This window comes from Linepithema humile, chromosome 5 (genome assembly GCF_040581485.1).
Source record: "Linepithema humile isolate Giens D197 chromosome 5, Lhum_UNIL_v1.0, whole genome shotgun sequence".
NCBI classification, from domain to species: domain Eukaryota; kingdom Metazoa; phylum Arthropoda; class Insecta; order Hymenoptera; family Formicidae; genus Linepithema; species Linepithema humile.
The window spans coordinates 15,128,595-15,151,616 of NC_090132.1; the positions used below are offsets into that span (position 1 = coordinate 15,128,595).

Here is a 23,022-nt window from a genome sequence, read left to right on the forward strand (position 1 = left end):
TAAAACGTGAACAATTTTAACATGAAACCTACACGAAATTTGACGTATAGGTTATACTTAATGCAACAGTAAAGGCCATCACACACAAAATGACTTAACTGCATATGCATAGCATAAGACCATCTCGACCAATGAACATCTAGCATAAAGGCACCATATTGATTTACATAGCATGCTCATTGGTCGAGACGGTCTTATGCTATGCATATGCAGTTATGTCATTTTGTGTGTGATGGCCTTTAGATGGAAAGCTCCCAGAGTGAAGTTTTGGAACGCAGCCCTGTATTTCTTGCTGGAAAATCACCAATCTAAACTAATTTGATGAGTTTCGGAACACAAAATCGTACATTTTAAGATAAATTTTTCGTTAAATTTTCTTCGTGTGAATGAAAAGATCAGACAAGGTCAACGACCATTCCCGCTTTTTCTTAAACTGACCAAAATTATACAAGGCAAACGGGACTGATATCCTCAAACAAAGTTCATTAAAACAGACATGAACCACTACGGTTGGGTGGGGATCGCCAAGCGTTGGAAAAAGTCCCTCCATCTGGAATCACAGAACAGGATTTTGTAACAAATTTCTCGTGTTTTCCTTGGATGGTTCGAATCTACGATTTGCTTCTAACATTATCTAATTATGGCCCAGTCCAAAAAGAAAGCCGCGAATTTCGAAATCATCATAAAAAATCTTCTAGCTGGCGGTGAGTCGTTTGGAATTCTTCAGATATCATAATTTTGATTTTAATAATTTTTAAAAATAATTTGAAAATACTTTTTAATTTATAAATTTTAATAAGGATTTGGAAACGTGTTTTGTAAATTGAAAGAATTAAAGAGAAGTGATGTCAAACGAAATTTTGTATTTAGAATGTGAAATCTCAAAGAATAGTTTTAAAAAAATAATACTGTGAAGTTACATCATCTGTGATCTTGGATTTATATAAAATTACTGCAAGTTATTGAATTTATTTTGCTTTTACAAAAAAATTCATGAAAGTAAAAATAACAATGTGTACCATATTTTTTTTCCATTTAGAAAAATAATCTTTATGTATATATTATGAGTGTGTATATATATATATATACATATATGTATATATATATATGTATATGTATATGTATATATATATATATATAATTTTTACACATATACATACTATATGTGTACGTATGTGTATATATACACACACACAATGTATGCACATATGCATACACATGTTTCAAATTGTCAAACAGAATTCATAATAAGGTTGCTTAAGTATTTGATCTTCAATAATTTGATGGGCCATCTTGAAAGGCTTATTTTAAAAAATATTACAGCATTGATATTTTGATATTACAATTTTTGTTCCCAGATATCATCCGAGACCTGCCGTTAACAGTTAATACGGTAGATTATTTGAGACACCCTCTTTTTGACATTTATGAAATGTATAAATTAGTAATTATACAGTAAATATCAATACATAAATTATAGGTGTTGCTGGTATATGCTCAAAAACAGTCGTGGCACCATTGGATAGAGTGAAAATTTTGTTGCAAGCACAACATACACATTATAAACATTTGGGTAAAAATTGTCATCATTTCAATGAAATAAATAGATAGTAACAATGCAAAATATTTTATTGAGTTTATGTAGTTTGATAAATATGTATCATTTTATGCAGGTGTCTTCTCAGGATTAAGAGAAGTTGTCAGACGTGAAAATTTCCTTGCTTTATATAAAGGCAACTTTGTTCAAATGATTAGAACCATCCCTTATGCAGCAACACAATTTACAGCATTTGAACAATATAAAAAGGTGATAAAAAGATTTAATTTATTATTATATAATAATTATTATAAATTGATATTTGTTTTATTCTGGCTATATTATAGCTTATATTAATATTTGTGCATTTTCTATTAGCATTTAGGAGGACTGTTTGGGCAAGGTTCACATTTAGATGGATTCTTAGCTGGAGCTGCTGGAGGTGTTACAGCAGCAGGAATTACATATCCACTTGACACAATCAGAGCGCGACTAGCTTTTCAAGTTACCAGTAATACACTTTATTCTGGGATTAGACATGCTGCTGTTACGATGTTTAAAGAGGTAAATTATGTTAATATATTGTTAGGTTTGTTATTAAAAAGCATTATATATTATTATTACTATATATATATATATATATTGTTTCAGGAAGGTGGTCTTCGAGCATTATACAGAGGATTCTGGTCAAATATGTTGGGAATGATACCATACGCAGGATTTTCCTTCTATACATTTGATAAGTTAAAATATCTATGTATGAAATCTGCGCCACATTATTTTTGTTCTGAGCATAAGACAAATACAGGTAAATAAGATCTTTCATTTCTTGAATTGCACAAAGCTGTGATATATATAATAGAAAGCTGCAATTCAAAATTATTCTAATTTATATAATATATTTCTCACTTCTCATCTTTTCTGTACTGATTATTATTATTAATTATTGCAGTAATTTTAACTTACACTCTTTGCATAAATTTTTTTTATGTTGCTTTCATTTTTGATAGATTAATAAATAAAATCTGTTATTTTAACTCTATTAAATCTATCAAAAATTTTTTTTTAATTACAATTAATACAATACATATATATATATAAAAAAATCTGCATTATTAAAGTTGGATCAAATCAAATAATGATAGTAATATCATATATCTCATTATTATAGGTGGTCTTATATTGAATGTACCAGCGAAACTTCTATGTGGAGGTGCTGCCGGTGCTGTAGCGCACACTTTCTCTTATCCATTAGATGTTACGAAGAGACGTATGCAGTTGGCCATGATGAATCCAACTACACATAAGTACGCGTAAGTAATACAGCAATAATGTATGCAAACATTTTATATATTTCGCATTGCTTTTTTAATACGCTGTATTTTTTATTATTCTTCTCAATTTATAAGTTCAGAAATTATTAATATTTATTTAAATATTAATCCACATAAAATTGTTTTCTCTCAGGTTGGGAATGTGGTATACTATTAAGATGATATATATCGAAGACGGTATTGTAAAAGGTTTATATCGTGGAATGAGTGTAAATTTCTTACGAGCAGTACCTTTTGTAGCAGTTGGTTTTGCAACATACGAAGTGATGAAGCAAATGCTCGATTTAGACACAGGAATAAGACTCTAATTTTAGGTAAAATATAAATGGCTATTTTTGATACATTTTATTTATATATACTCTTATAAAAAATTAAAATATAATTTATATGGTTCTGGTTGTGATTAAAAAATGCAGAATGATGAACAAATGAACTAATGTACACAAATGTATTAGTTCATATAACTTGTTTACTTAAGAATAAGTGAGTTATAATGTTAAAACAATGTATTATATTATTTTTATAAAAATATTGAATCTATTATGAAATGGAAAGGATAAAATCTCTTAATACAAATAAATACTTTAAACATTTTACTTTGAGTAGTTTATTATTAACTAAACAAAGCTAATAAGAGTTTAAATAAATGTATAATATATTCAATAATAAGTGAAGAATTGATGCTTTAAGTTTCTTTCATATAAATTTCTTATTTACTCTAAAGAAAATTATTGCATATATTATTCTGAAACAAACATGCATTTTGTTGAGAAATATATGTAGAGCACAAACAAAACTATCTATATATGTGTGTGTGATAATATCTCTTTATTTCTCTAATTCCTTATAATAAGATGACATAATTATACGTTCATGGCATTTTTCTGTTCCTTTTCACAAATCTGGGCTTATTTCACGCCAGATTTTGCAAGCTAAGTTAAAATATCCAAATAAAAGCTTGTGTCACGTAAAGATTAAAAAGATATTGTATGCTTACAATAGTCCAATTCTATATTTACCATTGTGTATATTCGATTTATATATTATTTCAGATAAGTTAAAAAATTATAAAAGTTATCACAAAAAATTTTTAGCTTATTTGAATATACAAAATTTGTCTCATATTATAATGTTTGAATTAACGACATATCAATTTTTATAGAGTTAAATCTAAAATAAAACTCTAATTTTTCAAATAGCTAAGGTTATTATTATATATATAGTTTACGTAAATGTATTTTCAAAATTCAGATTAACGAAAAATACTCAATGTTATAAATGAGTTTTTAAGTATATAATATCTTTCCCGTACTTCCCACGCCACTATGAAATCAAAATGAATAATATCTATGTACTATATAAGTTTTTGACGGAATAACGCATTCAATAAAACGTATTAATTTTATCCATTGTATGCGAAAATCGGTATGCAGTGAAAGGGCAATAAATAGAACAGATATATAATTAACTATATGGTTGCTGGTACCTATATTCCTTCGCCATACCTTTAATCAAACTTTGTCGTATTATAATACTACAAGTGCATTTTTGTTCTATAGGAAAATTTATTCTTAATATTGTAATCAAGAGAGAATGTATATACGCGTTATTGTATGATAGAAAACGAAGAAAAGAAAAGAAGAAAAAAAGAGAAAAAAAAGAACGAAAAAATGCTCAGTCTGCAGTTGTGCAGAAGGAGGATCGCGTTATCTCCACGCTGCATCCTGTGCTGTGTATGCATTTACAGTCTTCATAAATTGCTATAATGTGTATCTAACACATTTCGCTTCAACCGTCGTCGTCACTACTGTAATTGCTTCGTTTATGCGTTATATTCAAATTGCAATGCTTACTCTTATAAATACATTCGTATATTTTTTTTTAGCCGCTTATTGTACACAATGCTCCTGCTTTCAACGAATATGAAATTTGACACAACACACTAGGGATTGCTTTAACTTGCATTACACATGTTTATTTACCAGAAGCATTATTTTATATCTATTAATTAGTAAAAAGATCGTCGATAGGTTTACAAGCAATCAATTTTTTTTTCCTTTTAATTCAACTATCTGAATGCATAAATTCACTTGGTATCTTGGTATAAAGTCTCACTTTAGAAGGCAGATAGAATTGATGCAATAGTGTTCTTCACGTTTCTTGAGAATTGTCAATCATTAACTAGTGCAATATATAACTTAGATCTTTAACACAGTTTATAAAGCAAACTTATGATATAAGAAAGCAATAGCTAATAAAAAAGTAAAATAAAACGATTAAAGACCGATGTAGATTATCTATTTATTATGCAAATGTGTGTATTATTTCGCGAAAATAATGTTATATAATAATATAAAACAGCAACGTTACACTTGCACTTTAAAGATTTCTATATCATTTAGATAAAAACGTTTATTTTATTTAGAAATTATGAATATTGCGTAAAATTAAAAATGACTAATTCTAACGAAACTATTGCTCATTACGATTCTGAGAAATCCATTATACAATATATCACATTAAACTCTTTGATAATTCTTTACTTGAAAATAATCTTTATCGAATCCTTATATAGCACAGTTTATACATGCCAATTCACTGGTGCATCAATTCACCTTATATATTTCCTTCAAGTGGAACGCGTTTCATACTCCATTCACACCAATAATAATGTGACACTCTCTTAAATATAAATTATGACCATTGTGGTATATTTCTTTTGGAACCTTGCATGACAATTAATTTTGTTTAGAAATGCGCAATAATTTAGAATACATAAAATGTTATTTCATTATACAAATTTCTCTCGACGAGTTTTAATATTCTCATTCAAGATTACAAAAACAATACCATTTTACCGATATTTTTCGTTCTATTTATTACGCGCAAATGTGTGCATTGTTATATTTAATTTCCTTATAATAAAAATACAAGCAGATATAATAAAAGTTTGTAAAACTCAATGCTACAGGTGAATTTAATCGATACGTGTGTACATTATTGTATTCCTTTTTTTCCTTTTTAGTGTACAAGTAATGTGTCTACATGTATCGTGTAAGGCACGCACAAAACGTGCGTGTAATCTATTCTATCTCTCAATGACACCACAAAATGAGCCGTGATATAATACTTGGGCCTATATGTGGTATGCAAAGACTTGTTCGAGCCTTACACTTATTTAGCGATGTTCTATTATAAGTTATGTTGTCTGGTGTCACTATAAAGTCAGGATCGCGTTTCCATTCCCCTACCTTGACACCTCGCTCTGAAAGCCTAATCCTTTATAGGAAGTAGTCTGGCGTTCGCCTGGTAACATGTGGTTCTCCACGTCTTGGTGCTGGGTCAAATTGTAGGCTGTAAGAATTAAGAGAAGATTAACAATCATACTTTCATTTATATTACATTTTTCAGTTCGATAATAGAAAACGTGATATAATAAAAAAAAAAAAACTCACGTAATTAGATATACATGTATCAAACTCATACTCACAATGAATATTTTAAAGCATCATCCAGTTCCATAATTGCAGCTTGATTTCCGCAACGGTAGCAGTAATTAGGTGCAGAGAATATAGTCACAACATTACGATCGTGACACCTGAAGCAATGGAACATTATAAGTAAAATAGTCAAATTGCATGTAAAAAAAAAAAGGAAAAAAACATAGCCAAACATTTTATTAGTGGTTATCAATGCTCGTACCAATTGTAACCTTCCATAACCAACTGATGTGCTCGTGACACAAGTGTTAATCCATTGGAGTGGTTAAACGTTTCTGAAATATCTTGACCAAAAGTATACCCCGCTCCACGAGGTGAAATACCCCATCCTCCTCTATCATCAGGATCTGACCACAATAAATCGCACATAGGACCCTGTTTCAAATAACAGACGATTTTAGTAATGAAACTGCAACAGAATTTATTATATAGAAATTATATAAATAAATACTAACTTCATGTGGCACTTCCTGAAGACGATCTAGAGCACGTATGTGATCTAAAGTATCGATCGACGGCGACAGACCACCATGCAAACAAAATATTTGGCCATCGACCAGCGCGGTTAGTGGTAAATAATCGAATAGGTCCGTAAAGAATTTCCATACATTGGCATTCCCGTATTTACGTAAACACTCATCGTAAAATCCATACACTTGTGTAATTTGCCTCGACTCGTGATTACCTCGTAAAATGGTTATTCTTTCTCGGTACCTCACCTATAAATTTGTAAAATAAAAGGAAAGAAAAATTAAATTTAATGTGTGTGTAAGGAATAAAAAAATAAATATTAAACACAGAGAGAGTGAGATTTATTATAATTCGTATAAATATGTTGCACTATACCTTAAGAGCTACGAGCAGAGTGACAGTTTCAACCGAATAATAGCCACGATCAACATAATCACCCATAAAAAGATAATTTGTATCTGGTGATTTGCCACCTATTCTGAACAATTCCATTAAGTCGTGGAATTGACCGTGCACATCTCCACATACAGTTACAGGACATTTTACTTCTTGTACATTCGATTCCTTAGCTAAGATTTCTTTTGCCTGAAAATTTTAAATATTATAAGATATTCTTCCTAACAGTGCTAGAAAGATTACAAATAAAAAATTGAGCAAATTAACTTATAAGCACAAAATAATAAAACATTCGCACTTTCTATTACAATGTTTTATAATAATTTTTACAAATGTGTAAAATAACATGTAAACATATTAATGTGATGAGAAAAATATCAAATTTATTATATTTCTATTTTAAATTGTAATTATGATCTTGTTGTAAGATCAGCAAATATTTCTTAAAACAAGAAAACAAATTTCTCCCAACAAATGGACGTTTAGCTGCCAATTACAGATACAATTAGTAACACATTTAGAAAACCAGATGCCTTGGCCAATTGGCATAATACACAGACGCGACGCAGTAATGCATTATTGTAAAACACATTGCAGCTATAATACCATCTTCATAGGTCTAAATATAGTTCATTCAAAAATACTTATTTCATTTAGCTCAATGTGTTTACCGTTAAGATTTAGAAACTGAAATACGTTCTAAAATAATCAGATAAATTATTCTCCAAATAATTCTTTTCACGAGAAGCTATTCGTATTATACAACTTTTTATAATGTCGATAAAATAAATACAAATTTACAATTTCCTGAATATCCAAATCTTAATTAATACTTTATCTGGTAAGGAAATTTTCCTCATGATAGTTTAGAAAACATGATGACGGAATATCCCAGAAGAGTTTGCAAGAAATTAAATGACTCACAATGAACAAACAATTCTTTATCATTAAATGGCATACTCATATCAAAGTGAGATAAGAACGAGTGACAGATGCTGTGACTGATATTAATATATACATCCTGCTGTTATCTTAAAACGATTTAGCTCATACACAAATTGTAAAATGATATACATCTAAAAACAAGATACAACTGTACAAATTGGTTGCAATAACAGTGGCAAAGTATGCACCTGTTGCAGAATTATGTTAACAGGTTTAAAACGACTCAAGAAATGAAATCTCTCCCTTCGTCAACTAACAACCGTAAACTTCGTTGCTTTAAAAAAAAGCGTAGCTTCCAAACGTAAGATCAAACGTCATCAGCACAAGTAAAATTAATGATTGCGGGAAATCCAAGGGCAACGAGAAACTTAGTGACAATTCTCATTAACACGAGTATTCTAATGAAATATGCATGACAGATCGACAGGCTCCGTTTAACAGTAGTGTAAGACAGCAGACGTCGAAACGATACACACGGTGTCGCTATTCGAACAGCACGCGATAATCGTGCGCAAATTAACGTGAGCTGTGACGCGATCATCGCGAAATTCCGCAGCCGCGGAGTCGGCCGAATCGTGCGAAATCGATTTGACGAGACAATAGGATACCTTATCGCAGAGGGTTTTCACTTGGCTTTCTGTCAGTTGTTTGCAGTCATTTAATTGTTCTACCCACTGGTCGAGTTCCTTGAGCGACGCCTTTTCCTCCATCGTACCTGTTCCGAGCTTGCACGGAAATTCACACGTAATAATCCTGTGCACTCTTATAATCGCATGTAATCCGTCCACAAACGAGTACCTCTAACGCGAAACTAAATCATTCGGTTTTCTCGCCACTGGTCGAGAGTCTTGCAACACAGAACCCCGTGAGAGCGGAGAGCGCTCATTCACACAAAATGGCCGAATGCCGAGCGCTGGCGCGATGACGTCACGTCGTATTCATGCGTGGTGCCCTCCCGGCCGGCTTGTGGTTCAAAGGGCTGCGTACTCCCTAATAAACACTATGGTCTCGACGTTTGCGTGAGCAATGGTGACTGCAATCACGACCGCGCGACAGAGTAAATGCAATCGCATTAAATTTACGACACACGGCGTGATTTTTCATGCTAAATTGTATGCGAACTAATAAAAGAACTAGTACTAGAAATGCACCATATAGCATACAGCATTTTTAGTAATTTACTAGGTTGCATGCGATCCACTGAACTCAATACAAAACCAAAAAGCGTCTTTCCATATAAGCATGGCGTAAAAGACCAATGTCTACGATGCTAGAAATCGATCCGAGATTTCGATCCGAGAAACATGTAGCCAAAATAAAAATGCCGTTTTTCCATAAAAACTGCAAGGTGATTGGTTATACATTTCTTGAATCGAGATCTCGGACCGATTTCTACTATCGTGGACATTGGTCTTAAGCGAACGGTCAGACAAAGAGAGGCAATGAGATTGTTTTGTCTCTTTTCTTCGCAAGCTTATCGGAAGCCTCCATTTTTTATATATAATATGATAGAATATACATGAGTATACACATGTACAGAATTCAGTGAAGAGAGCCTACACAGAAAGAGACAAAATAATCTGAATGCTCTCTTTGTCTGACCGCATCTTGAGCAGCACGGCGCTTTTCGGTTTGTTTAGAGTTCAGTGAGTGTAACAAACCGCTCAGTAGCAATTGAACGTAATTGGTTACTTTTAAAGCTAACAAATCAACAGCGTCATTCAGTAGAAAATCTAGTAACTTTGCCCAACTAATGGCCGCGTTCAGCAGAACAACTGCTAAATTGTCGTCTAGTCATCACTTAACGTTGATTTGTTGGTTCTAAAAGTAAGAGCCAATCACGTTCAATTGCTACCAAGCGATTTGTTCTGCTGAACGCGCCCATTGAGTCCGTTGAATGCTACCGATGTAATTGTACTAAGGCACTAGATATGTAGGTATTCTCATCCGCCATTTTGGTTCCTACTAGATGGAGAATTATAGCGTATATAGTATAGTATAGCGTACATGTGTAACACGTCAATTATTAAAAATGATTCAGGACTTTTTTCGACTCATTTTTTGGCAAGGAATAACGCTATGTACTTAGGCTGGCGTCACATAGAACCCGTAATCCGTAATCCGCACCGGAAGTCCGCAAAAGTTACTAGGGATTGCGTCCGTAACGTTACGTATGTTTTTTCTCCTTGTGTCCCATGGAGCCGTAATTCCATGAAATTTCCGTAAAAGTTACTAAAAGTTACTAGTTATTACTAGTAATGCTTTTTTTAATTTTATTTATTTAACTAAATTTGACGATTTAATTAAAATTTTTGTTAAAATTATAATATATTCTGTAGTTTTCTTATGAATAAAATACAAATAAACAATTATAATTTGTTAAATAAAAAATAGTAATACCGTTACGTGTGTATTTACGGCTCCATGGGACACAAGGAGAAAAAACACACGTAACGTTACGGACGCAATCCCTAGTAACTTTTGCGGACTTCCGGTGCGGATTACGGATTACGGGTTCTATGTGACGCCGGCCTTAGTGGGCAGTCTTTAAGTGTCACCCTGTATACGCTATAATTCTCCATCTAATAAGAACCAAAATGGCGGATGAGAATACCTACATATCTAGTGCCTTAATTGTACCAATTGTCCGCGCTTGCAAGAGATAGAAAAAAAGAATTAGAAAGACTGTATCCCTTTTTGTCATTCAGTTGGTTACGAGATTTGAGCTACAAGGCATTTAGGCAGTGATTTCATTTCGAGCTCCGAGCACCATACGCACACGTGTCATGTGCTGCGCAGAACGCTTTTGCGCACATGTACGGGATTCTCGGTGGGTGTGTATGGTGCTCGGAGCTCGAAATGATATCACAGCGTCTGAATATACAAGCTCTATGTACAAAATAAACAGACTAGTGCCGCTAAAATGAAGAGATCCAACACGCAAATAATTCTGATAAAATTTCCTCTCTGATATCAGCTATGCCAATGACGAAATAATTGATCGAGCAAGAAATAATTAATCCACCATTGTCACTCCATCATTCTTAATGCAAATTGCAGTTTAAAATTTAATGATTTATACCATACAGTTGAGACATTTAATAATTATTTATTTCTGCAAGCTTAGTATATTTCATATAATTATTACATTGTAACAATGATCATTATCAAGATGAACCAACAAAGTCTTACAAAAAGCTGCTCTCTCTTATGCTGTAAAATATGAATATGTATTTTTATAGAATCCATCATTAAAAACGATTATAAGGTCCTCTCGACATGTTTTCAGATAACTGGAATACTACTTATAAAGGTCTACATACTTCTTACAATTAATAAATACATGTAGATAGAGACAGATATTAACAAAAGTGCAGAGTACAATAGTACAATTGCACAATCGAAATAGGAAGCAAAGTATTCTCATATATTAGGGTTTGTTCGAAATAAAATTGTTTCATAATTTGTCATAACGACAAAGATCGATTTTTCACACTTTCTTTTCAACATAAAAAAACATTCAAAGAATAAATTATCAAATTTCAACATTAATTAGTTTGGGTAAACATCAAGCATCTTAACTGCATAAATATCATTAAAGATAAAGCTTCTATAAAGATGGATATTTTAGATCTACAAAAAAGATAAGTTGAGTTCCATCATACGGATGCTTATGAACGATTTATGTAATTCTTTAGTAACACTTTCTTAATGTTTTACTTGTTGTTATTCTTTCCACTGTTGACCCGTTTTTCTCTTGCAAAGAGTCGCATCCAGTTGCTCAAGCCAAGGCAATAATAACATGATTTTCCTTCTGTAATTTGGATCTTTTGCAATAGGATTATACTCCAGATATATGGTTTGCAATTTTTTGTTGGCTGTTAAATTCTCCAATGTACTCCAGTCCTCAATTTCATTATTGTTCATCTATAAATGTTAAATACAAATGTTTAATACAATGAAAATTATAATATACAATTACACATTTTTAGAATATAAAAATATTTATAGTTAAATTCTTACCCAAAACTCTTCAAGATTTTCAAGATGATCGATATTTTGAATCTTTTTAATTTTATTATTAGCTAGGTCTAATGTAGTTAATCCTGGACAATTTTCTATGCCTTCTATACATGTTATGCCATTTTCAGATATGTACAGTTGATCCAATTTCTTTAGTTCTTCAATATTCTCAATCTTTGTAATCCGATTACTTTGTAGACTTAACAGCGTAAGATGTTCAAGACCTTCCAAATTTCGGATCTTGATAATTTTGTTTTTACCGAGATACAAACTAGTCAGTTTTTTAAGACCTTCCAAATTTTCAATTTCACGTATTTTGTTATCACCTAATTCCAATGTTGTAAGATTCACCAAATGTGAGACATTCTCAATTTGTGAAATCTTATTTGATGACAAAAATAGCTTTTGTAAATTCAGTAAATTGTCTAGTCCTTCTATCTTCTTAATGCGATTAAATGACAAATCCAAGAATCTAAAATTTATAAGCAACATTATTAGAAATATAAATATATGCTATATATAATTGTAATATATAAAATTGAAGTCAATGTACTCTAGATTGACAAGCGCATCCAGATTTTCTACAATTGTAATTTGATTATCCCTCAATTCTAATTCCACCAAAGTTGTGAGTGTATCCAGATTCTCTATTTTCTTAATTAAATTCCAAGTAAAGCATAGTCTCTTTATTTGTGTCAATGGCTCAAGATTTTCCAGCTTAGTTAATCTCGAATGGTTAAAGTCTAGTTCCTAAAACATATAAATGTAATGTATTAATCTTATTACTAAAACATTTAGAATAACACTAAAAAACCTATATTATTTCTAAATTAAGAAAATCTATTGAACTCCAAGAACAGTTAAAAATAAATCTTACAAACCTCACTATCGGGATCTATAATTAATATTTTGTCGAGCTCCTCAGTCTTTTCCTCCTCGTTTTCGACCTCCATCTCCGCAGAACCTTCACTTTTGTCTTCTTCTTAAACAATTGGAAAATCAAATGAAACATAACCTAAACAGAATCATATATGTGAAATAAAAATATATTCTTAAGTATATATCTTACCATGATTAGCCATTGTCAGAACTGTTGTGCGTTGAACAATGATAGACGCAAATTTGATATAGTTGCCTGTTACTAGATAAAATCGCAGATAGAAATATCACCGATTTATTTATCAAACTAATCGGTACCTTTGATAATGTACTATATACAATTCATTAACAACACTAAAAAGAAGCACTGTGTAGTATAAAATGACAAACAAGCTCAAATTATAGCAAGGAAAAACCCATAAGCTTACGCTAATAATATAAATAACAAATCAATCAAACACCATATGAAACATGATGTCACCCAAGATTGCTAAGTGTCAAGTCTCAGATGCCCTTTGGTGTCAAAAAGGGCGCCAAATGCGGAGCCATCTGGCGTTTCGCGCTTACAGAATTCATTTTTAAAACTTTTAGGTCTAAGAATATATCTAGAGAAATTTGTGCAATACATACTGCTGCATAATGAATATTTATAAGAAAATTGACCAATCACATTTCTAAAAAAAAACTTACAACATGGCGTACTTTGAATCGTATATATTAGTTAATTTTTCTGTGCAATCATCATCACTGATGATTCATCAGTCTGTAAATTTTACCAGGAAGGAGTACAACAGTACCAAAGCAACAAGCGCTTGAAAATTTCAGGTAATCTATCAGTTGGATAGTTCGAAGAGAGTTCGGGCCTTCCGAGCTGAAGGTATGTTCGAACAGATTGAATTATCCAAATCGAGAGCAAATGAGCTCTCGAGCATTCCGAGAGTACAAACTCGATGCTTTTTTTATGACTTTTTTAGATTCAATCTGTTCGAATAATTTGAATACAGGTGTAAAAAGCTCGAATCTTTTGTCTGAGTCCTAAAAAAGACCTTCACAAAATGTGACTATAAATTTACTAAATAAATCGGAGGAATAGAATCTTTCATGAAATAATTCACTTGTTAAAATCTTGAAATAAGAATCATGTTTTCTCTTATTTGATAGATCTTTGTCATTTATATATAAATTTATATATAAATGACAAAGATATATACATATAACTATATATTTACTAGTATCTTGACACTTGGATATTGATATTTAGAGATCTCTTGATCTTAGAAATTAGATTTTTATGTTATTAATGTTGATAATTATGCAAAATACAGATTATATGTTTTCTCCTATTTTCATCTAAATTGCTGAGAGTTTACTACATATCTTGTATATTTATTCAGTATATTAGTAAATGTCCATGAATATGAATTTATAATTACATTTGATTTGGACTAGTAATGCATAATTTTCAGGTCAGTTACTTCTACAAGTTTTTATATTGCATTACACAATAAATTTATACAATCTCTATGCTTATTCTGATAAAATTTATTAGTTTCACATAGCATCAATAGCAAGTTTAAGTTGCATTGGTTTATTTTATTAAACACTCATTATTGTGATTAATTCATATCTTCTTTTAATATTATTTGTATAAAAGTAGTCTTATTGTGTATAGTTGATACCTAATGTTGTTTACCCAATTAATCCCCAATTAAACCCAATTAAAAGAACAGATTTAATTAAATATTTTATTGAAAGAAGAGTTTCTCAAGTGAGAATTTACATAATTAAGTTGACTGATGATTATATTGAATTAAAATTTAATTGGTATATCAACAAAAGCAGTATGGCCTTAAAAGGAATCAAAGTTTTGGAGTTAGCTGGTCTCGCTCCAGGGCCCTTCTGTGGAATGATTTTGGCAGATTTCGGAGCATCTGTTATCAGAGTAGACAGGGTGACTAAACAAAATTAGAAACAAATTCTATTAGAATTATAACTTTAATTATACTAAAAGTTTATATATAGCTTATATTGAAATATGAATAAATAGAAATTAATATTACTATTTTATCACTACAGATTGGAGCTCAAACATTAGATCATTTGGGCTATGGAAAGAGATCGATAGCATTAAATTTAAAATCTGAAGGTGGTATCAATATTTTCAAAAAATTAAGCGACCAAAGTGATGTTGTTATTGACACATACAGGAGAGGTACATATATGTGTGTATTATTAATTAATTTTAATAGGTTCTTTTAAGGAAGCTCTGTATGTTAACAAGTAAGTTATAATAATGTTTAGCAACATGTAATTTCAGATTTAAATATATAATTAATAACAATAAAGAATAAAACCTTTAATTTACACAAATATACATTTAATAGGTGTCATGGAAAAGTTGAAGATTGGACCAAAGGAACTTATGGCCACAAATAAAAAGTTGATATATGCTAGATTAACTGGATATGGTCAAAATGGTTCTTATGCAGATATGGCTGGACACGATATAAATTATTTAGGATTATCTGGTAATACAATTCTTTTTGACGTTCTATTATAGTCATTTATTGACCAGTACTTATATATTTATATAAAATTAATTTATATACTTTGATGGTTTCTCTATCATAAAGCATCTCTTTATCAATAGAACCTAATTATGTTATCATCAATGTAAGAATACTACAAATTGTTAACACAGGATTACTGTCTTTATTTGGTCGTCATAATGAAAAACCTACACCGCCTGTTAATCTGGCCGCTGATTTTGGCGGCGGTGGTTTAATGTGTGCTCTCGGAATAACTTTAGCACTATACGATCGAACCAAGAGCAATGCTGGGCAAATAGTAGATGCATCTATGGTCGAAGGATCTGCGTACTTAGGATCTTGGTTATTCAGATCCCAAAAATTCCATGGTCTGTGGGGAAATCCACGTGGCAAGAATGTGTAAGTTCTTCCTTAAATATGTTAATGTTTTTGAATTTTATCTTATTTAAAAAAATTTTTTGTAATAACTTTTTCTACAGTTTAGATACAGGTTCACATTTTTATGATACATACGAGACCAAAGATAAACTTTACATGTGTGTTGGAGCTATCGAACCACAGTTCTATGAAATCTTTATAAAGAAGCTTGGTCTTTCGGATAATGAAGTACCGCAGTATGAAAATTTTGAAGAGAATCGTGACAAAATTGCAGAAATTTTTAAGAAAAAGACTCAAGCTGAATGGTGCGCTATATTCGATGGCACTGATGCATGCGTAACACCACTCCTAAGCTTGAAAGAGGCCACATCACACAGTCATAATAAACAGAGACAAGTTTTTACAACTGTCGGTGATGATATAATTCCAAATCCTGCTCCTCGTTTGTCTCGCACACCCGGCACTTCTGTAGGAACTCAGAAGAATCCGCAGCCTGGCGAAAACACTGTAGAAATCTTAACAGAACTAAAATTTAAGTCCAACGAAATTGACAATTTTTTAACAAACGGATTCGCGTATCAAGCACAAAGCATATCTAAACTTTAAATATGATCGTAACGATCCTAATAATGAATTTTTTATACAGAATATAAATTTAGGGACCTATTTTGTAACTTTTAACAATGTCATTATGTATAACTGAGCAGGTTTTTTGTATCATATAACAGTTGTGCAATGATACATAACGATATCATTAAAAGTTACAGAATAGACCCTTTAGTGAATATTGAATGGAACTGAAAGGGAATAGAATATATAATGGGGTAAAAAAATGTTCCTTCTTATGTTTGTTTTAACATACATTTAACATACATGTTCGTTATAAAATCTAAAAGAAAAAAAAGATTAGTTGAAGTTTTTCAATAAATCATATAAAGAGAGACTGCACATATATTTATCATAATACATATTATATTTTTTAAGAAAGTTATAAAAATAAAAAAGGATTATTTTGTAAAATAAGTATTACTTAACAGTTTCCTCTATTTCCTTATTACGATCAAAAATAATATTCGTTATAATGTTTTTATTTTGAAGCTTGGATTTTAATATTTGAATGCTATACAATATATATATATATATATATACACAATATATACACAGGGTGTCCGATAGAGCACATTAAACAGAACAGAAAAGTTCTTTATCATTTTGCAATTCCCGCAATAATTATTAAAGTATTAATTAAAAAAGATTGCCGAATAAGCGCGCGGCTAGATCCGCTCACGAGCGTTGGTCCGTGAGTTACCAGACACCCTGTGTATATATACATATACATATACAAAATTTTATTATAATTACCATTGCAAAATATACATTGCAGATAAAGTATTATTTTATTATATTTACTATGATATATATGTGTAAATAGTGACTGAGTGTTTAATAATTATAAATATGTATAATAATCATAAATAATTTTGTAATTTTATAAAAACACCCAGTCACTGTTTACACATATATTATACAAGATCTTCAATGATAATAATATATTGATGGGTATAAAAAATTCAAATGTCTTCTCAAGTGAATTTTTGTAGAATTCGTCATTTTATAACTTGCTTGCTTGAGAATAGTCACCGAAGATCTTGTAAAAGTATTGACTTCAGATATTATTACCGTACATGTCTATTTACACATATGTATATACATGTATATAAATGTATGTTCTGCAGTTTAATTAAGCTTCATAAAATTTGAAGAAGTACAGACATAAAGAAATTGATACAAAGATATACTATAAACCCATGAGTACCGTACTGGCAGTAACAGATGTTTCCCTTGGTGCGCTAGCTTGTCGAACGCTCATCTCCCACGTATCCAGCAACTGGGAGAGTGAAAACCGACGTGGTAACTTTGCGATACGAGCATTCAGAGCTTTCTGTACAGCACACAAAAATGTTGTTGCTTCGTATTTGTGTGGCGCCATAACGCAGTGAGGCGGAGTTGAAGGATAGTCCGCAGGAACAGTAACTGAGATCGGTGGAACGCATGGAAGATGACGGTCGTCGAGCCAACATATTAATTGTATGCACTTGGATCCACTTTGCTGCGCTGGATCCAGACTGACCTAAAATAAAAAATCGCAATAATTATACAATTCAGAACAAAAATTTATGTATAATTTAACATGTCGTGTAATTTGTAGAAAACGTTAGTACAGAGTATGTAAAAAACTCCGCACAATTCTTGTGGGTAAGAATTGTGCAGGGTGGGGAGCGAGTACTTTTCTTTATATCTGAAAAATTTTAAGAAAAACGTAGAGTCCATAAAATCGGAAAATATTCTAATATACAGAAAATATAAATCTAGATGCTTTTCTGATAAATATAGATTTTCAATAAAACATATACTACTCAAATTAAATTATAAATTATCCAAAATAGGCTTAAAAATTTAAAAGCTGTTAAATACCTTAAATCGTTGGTCCAGTCTAGCTATTTCTCCTTGTAAAACATCTCGTATTTCACTGGGTGGTTCTTCTATCTTTTGCTTTTTCAATGATGGAGGCAAAGTTCTATTTTTATGCACAGAATGGAATGTGTTATCACTAAATAAATTTATAACAAGATAAATTTTTTCTTATATACACAATCATAACGCACTTACTTTATTTCTGGTCCAAATAAAGCATCCAGGTACGCTCCAAAAGTACGCTGCAATGTATGATTGATTACCGGGCTTTAAAGATGCGTATTTACAGCCTCCAATAGCGGACTAAAAATTTGGTGCTCTTTCAATGTCGTTGGCGGTAGTCCCACACTGCCATCTGCTCTTTTGAAATCCAATTTTTCCAAGACAACTTCGCATTTCAGTAACGTGTCCAATGGCATACGTTTACTAGGATTCGATAAAACTTCCAACAGCTTTTTCATCTTGCTCAGCTTATCAACATCTGTGACAGAAAGTAGTTGTAAATAATAATGTAAATTGTTTAAGAAAAACAAATAAAATATATATAATTTTCTTTAACGGAAATTCTATCTATGAAAATTTGCAATCTTTTAAAATATGTTCCAATTTTCATAAAAGATCACAAGATCTTTTTATTTCTAGACAACAAATTGTTTTAATTTTTTGAAAATTTAGTTTCTTAAAATTACATATATCCATTCTTGTAATATTATACACTTTTATTTTGAATATTTGTATCTTCTTACTTCCTTCACTGCCCATCTTAGCGATCATTCTTCGTAACGGCTCTATGTATTTACTCAGTTGTCTCACGTTGTCTCTATAAGCCTGATCCTTTTGCTGAGGACTCGGCGTAGCACCTATACCTCCAGGAGTGTTTAACGAACTGCTTGAAAATAGTGCCATACCTAGTTCAAAACGTCATTTAATATACCTTTTTTCTTACTTTTTTTCATACATTTGTTAATTTTAAATTACCTAAACTTACCTATGGAATTTACGGAACGAGCAGGTCCCGTCATTATTGCATGTTGAGAGCTTGGTGATGGCACTAGAGCAAGCGAGGCTACCATCTGATTGCGGGAAAATAATTGTTTGTTTCGTTATGTATACTTAACAAAAATTCCAAGTTTGTTAAAGATTATATTTAAGTGCATTAATATTACCTGGATGGGGTGCTCCTAATCCAGCTGGACTCGAAGCCAAAGGCGATGGACTTTGTCTTAAAAATTAATTAGGCGTAACAATTCGTGGACCTGGAAATCCTGCGTTCATCATTTCACCTGGCTGAAAATGAAAATAACAATTATGCTAATACAATACTGGCAACAAAAAATAACCAAATCTTTATATAACGAATATCAATCGATAAAAATAACAAAAGAAATAACTGTATTACTTTTCTTTGGATGTGATTTAACTGCTGTTGTATCTGACCAAATGTGAGACATTCTCAATTTGTGAAATCTTATTTGATGACAAAAATAGCTTTTGTAAATTCAGTAAATTGTCTAGTCCTTCTATCTTCTTAATGCGATTAAATAACAAATCCAAGAATCTAAAATTTATAAGCAACATTATTAGAAATATAAATATATGCTATATATAATTGTAATATATAAAATTGAAGTCAATGTACTCTAGATTGACAAGCGCATCCAGATTTTCTACAATTGTAATTTGATTATCCCTCAATTCTAATTCCACCAAAGTTGTAAGTGTATCCAGATTCTCTATTTTCTTAATTAAATTCCAAGTAAAGCATAGTCTCTTTATTTGTGTCAATGGCTCAAGATTTTCCAGCTTAGTTAACCTCGAATGGTTAAAGTCTAGTTCCTAAAACATATAAATGTAATGTATTAATCTTATTACTAAAATATTTAGAATAACTAAAAAACCTATATTATTTCTAAATTAAGAAAATCTATTGAACTCCAAGAACAGTTAAAAATAAACCTTACAAACCTCACTATCGGGATCTATAATTAATATTTTGTCGAGCTCCTCAGTCTTTTCCTCCTCGTTTTCGACCTCCATCTCCGCAGAACCTTCACTTTTGTCTTCTTCTTAAACAATTGGAAAATCAAATGAAACATAACCTAAACAGAATCATATATGTGAAATAAAAATATATTCTTAAGTATATATCGTACCATGATTAGCCATTGTCAGAACTGTTGTGCGTTGAACAATGATAGACGCAAATTTGATATAGTTGCCTGTTACTAGATAAAATCGCAGATAGAAATATCACCGATTTATTTATCAAACTAATCGGTACCATTGATAATGTACTATATACAATTCATTAACAACACTAAAAAGAAGCACTGTGTAGTATAAAATGACAAACAAGCTCAAATTATAGCAAGGAAAACCCTTAAGCTTATGCAAATAATATAAATAACAAATCAATCAAACATCATATGAAACATGATGTCACCCAAGATTGCTAAGTGTCAAGTCTCAGGGCGGTATTCATAGGGCGGTATTCATAGTCCTTCCTTATATTTAAAATCGTCTTAAGCACGGACTTATATTCGCTCTCTTCGTCACACATACATTGTGTCTGACGAAGAGAGCGAATATAAGTTCGTGCTTAAGACGATCTTGAATATAAGAACGGACTATGAATACCGCCCATAGTCCGTTCTTATATTTAAAATCGTCTTAAGCACGGACTTATATTCGCTCTCTTCGTCACACATAGATTGTGTCTGACGAAGAGAGCGAATATAAGTTCGTGCTTAAGACGATCTTGAATATAAGAACGGACTATGAATACCGCCCTCAGATGCCCTTTGGTGTCAAAAAGGGCGCCAAATGCAGAGCCATCTGGCGTTTCCCCTGGTGAAAAAACATCTCATAATTTTCTAGAAAATTTTAAGAATTTTTTATAATTTTATTTTATGAAAAATTCTGAGAAAAAATTTCTTATTTATTCATATTTTAAAAACATTTTTTAGAAAATTATTAAAAAAAAAAAAAAAAAAATTATTAGCCGGAATTTTTAAGATTACGGAATCTGATGTAATAATGTTCGATAGCTGTATAGCTGCAAGCGTTATAATAATAATTATTATAAAAATTATTTTTGCTAATAATATGTTATAATTACAATTTATATTTCATAAGCGGTTTTTATATTTATTATGTATGAAATGTAATAAATTCAATATTTGTAATTATTATATATTTTTTATAGAATTTTTAAATGTATATGTATGCGAGTATGTGTTGTAATAAGGTACATTTTTCTATTTAACGGAATATTTCTAAAAAAAATTTACGATTTATCAGCTTCCATATTTTGCCCTGCCTTTGAGTACATTTCATTTAACGGTACAAATTAACGCAAGTATATATTTCTATTCTATCTTTTTCATTGGATGTTGTAAGATATTTATCGACAGTCTGTATATTTTAAATAAAGATGATAAAAATAATGTTCGGCAACGACTAACTTTTCAAATGATAGGACGGTTACGTCCTATCTATGACCTTATTTATTTTATTTAACTTAGTTTTAACCGACAACGATGTTATCATGGATGGAAAAGCAGTTTGTAAAAAGAATGTTAAAACACTGATTCTAACAGAACACTTATATTGAAGATCAATTTAATCTAACAGAGATTTTACAATGTTTGACTCGACCGAAAAAAATACAAGTTCTTTTATTTCTTAATACTTCCGACAGTCTCTTTATAATTTTTTTTCTCGTTGCGACTTAATGGCTCGACCCGACGTTAGAGAGTCGAACATTGTAAAATCTCTGTTAGATTAAATTAGAGATTAAGTTAGATTAAATTGATCTTCAATATAAGTGTTCTGTTAGAATCAGTGTTTTAACATTCTTTTTACAAACTGCTTTTCCATCCATGATAACATCGTTGTCGGTTAAAACTCAGTTAAATAAAATAAATAAGGTCAGACATAGGACGTAACCGTTTTATCATTTGAAAAGTTAGTCGTTGCCGAACATTATTTTTATCATCTTTATTTAAAAAATACAGACTGTCGATAAATATCTTACAATGTCAAACACAGAATAAAACATGTATTAACATGTATGTTAACGTGACATTCTATGTTCGATATCTACTAGAAAATAAATATAGAATAACATGTTTTTACATTGCTAAATGAAATGCATTCAAAGATAAGGTAGAAAAATAAAAGCTGATAAATCGTATATTTTTCAACTTGTAAAAATATTTGATATTTCTAAAGCCCTGTGTCTACGATGCAAGAAATTGGTCCAAGTTCTTGGTCCGAGAAATGTATAGTCAATTAAATTGAAGTTTTTATGGAAAAACAGCAAGTTGATTGGTTATACATTTCTTGAAGCAATCCAACCATTTTGGACCAAGAACTCGAACCAATTTCTTGCATCGTGGACACGTGCTTTAATATATACAGATCTGGAAAATATGAGAAATAATGAATTCATTCATATATTTTTATATATTTTTATTTCTGTTCTGAACTTTTCTGAAAAGTGTGCCAATTCATATAAAAAATCTTAAAATTTT

At 31.0% G+C, this 23,022-nt stretch overlaps 4 protein-coding genes and 1 pseudogene across 10 annotated transcripts; 2 read left to right on the plus strand and 3 right to left on the minus strand.

Annotated features, from left to right (window-relative positions):
• Nucleotides 1-305: 305 nt before the first annotated feature.
• On the plus strand, nt 306-3,467 carry LOC105668140 (solute carrier family 25 member 16-like). The gene is made up of 7 exons (XM_012360356.2): nt 306-704; nt 1,481-1,573; nt 1,674-1,807; nt 1,916-2,101; nt 2,189-2,345; nt 2,709-2,850; nt 3,005-3,467. Exons 1-7 carry the CDS (start codon nt 641-643, stop codon nt 3,177-3,179), a joined length of 951 nt encoding a protein of 316 aa, XP_012215779.1. The 5' UTR covers nt 306-640; the 3' UTR covers nt 3,180-3,467.
• Nucleotides 3,468-3,676: 209 nt separating this feature from the next.
• mts (protein phosphatase 2 catalytic subunit mts) lies at nt 3,677-9,296 on the minus strand. Its single transcript, XM_012360358.2, has 6 exons — nt 8,792-9,296; nt 7,218-7,427; nt 6,827-7,090; nt 6,574-6,746; nt 6,362-6,469; nt 3,677-6,225 (listed from the first exon to the last, which is right to left on the minus strand). Exons 1-6 carry the CDS (start codon nt 8,891-8,893, stop codon nt 6,153-6,155), a joined length of 930 nt encoding a protein of 309 aa, XP_012215781.1. The 5' UTR covers nt 8,894-9,296; the 3' UTR covers nt 3,677-6,152.
• A 1,976-nt stretch (nt 9,297-11,272) lies between these two features.
• On the minus strand, nt 11,273-13,666 carry sds22 (protein phosphatase 1 regulatory subunit sds22). 2 transcript variants are annotated; one of them, XM_012360353.2, is made up of 6 exons: nt 13,514-13,666; nt 13,276-13,439; nt 13,088-13,188; nt 12,760-12,956; nt 12,207-12,678; nt 11,273-12,110 (listed from the first exon to the last, which is right to left on the minus strand). In XM_012360353.2, exons 2-6 carry the CDS (start codon nt 13,286-13,288, stop codon nt 11,910-11,912), a joined length of 984 nt encoding a protein of 327 aa, XP_012215776.1. In that variant the 5' UTR covers nt 13,289-13,439; nt 13,514-13,666; the 3' UTR covers nt 11,273-11,909. The 2 variants fall into 2 exon arrangements, with proteins under 2 accessions (XP_012215776.1, XP_012215777.1); XM_012360354.2 differs by having other exon boundaries at nt 13,088-13,185; nt 13,276-13,638.
• A 90-nt stretch (nt 13,667-13,756) lies between these two features.
• LOC105668141 (alpha-methylacyl-CoA racemase) lies at nt 13,757-17,035 on the plus strand. Of its 6 annotated transcripts, none has more exons than XM_067355230.1 (6): nt 13,757-13,910; nt 14,925-15,036; nt 15,162-15,297; nt 15,470-15,613; nt 15,787-16,033; nt 16,114-17,035. In XM_067355230.1, the coding sequence occupies exons 2-6, from the start codon at nt 14,929-14,931 to the stop codon at nt 16,616-16,618; spliced, it is 1,140 nt and encodes a 379-aa protein (XP_067211331.1). In that variant the 5' UTR covers nt 13,757-13,910; nt 14,925-14,928; the 3' UTR covers nt 16,619-17,035. The 6 variants fall into 6 exon arrangements, with proteins under 6 accessions (XP_067211331.1, XP_067211330.1, XP_067211335.1 ...); XM_067355229.1 differs by having other exon boundaries at nt 13,758-13,910; nt 14,928-15,036; XM_067355234.1 differs by having other exon boundaries at nt 13,775-13,962.
• A 49-nt stretch (nt 17,036-17,084) lies between these two features.
• Nucleotides 17,085-20,653, minus strand: LOC105668139 (mediator of RNA polymerase II transcription subunit 15-like; annotated as a pseudogene).
• Between the last annotated feature and the right edge of the window lie 2,369 nt (nt 20,654-23,022).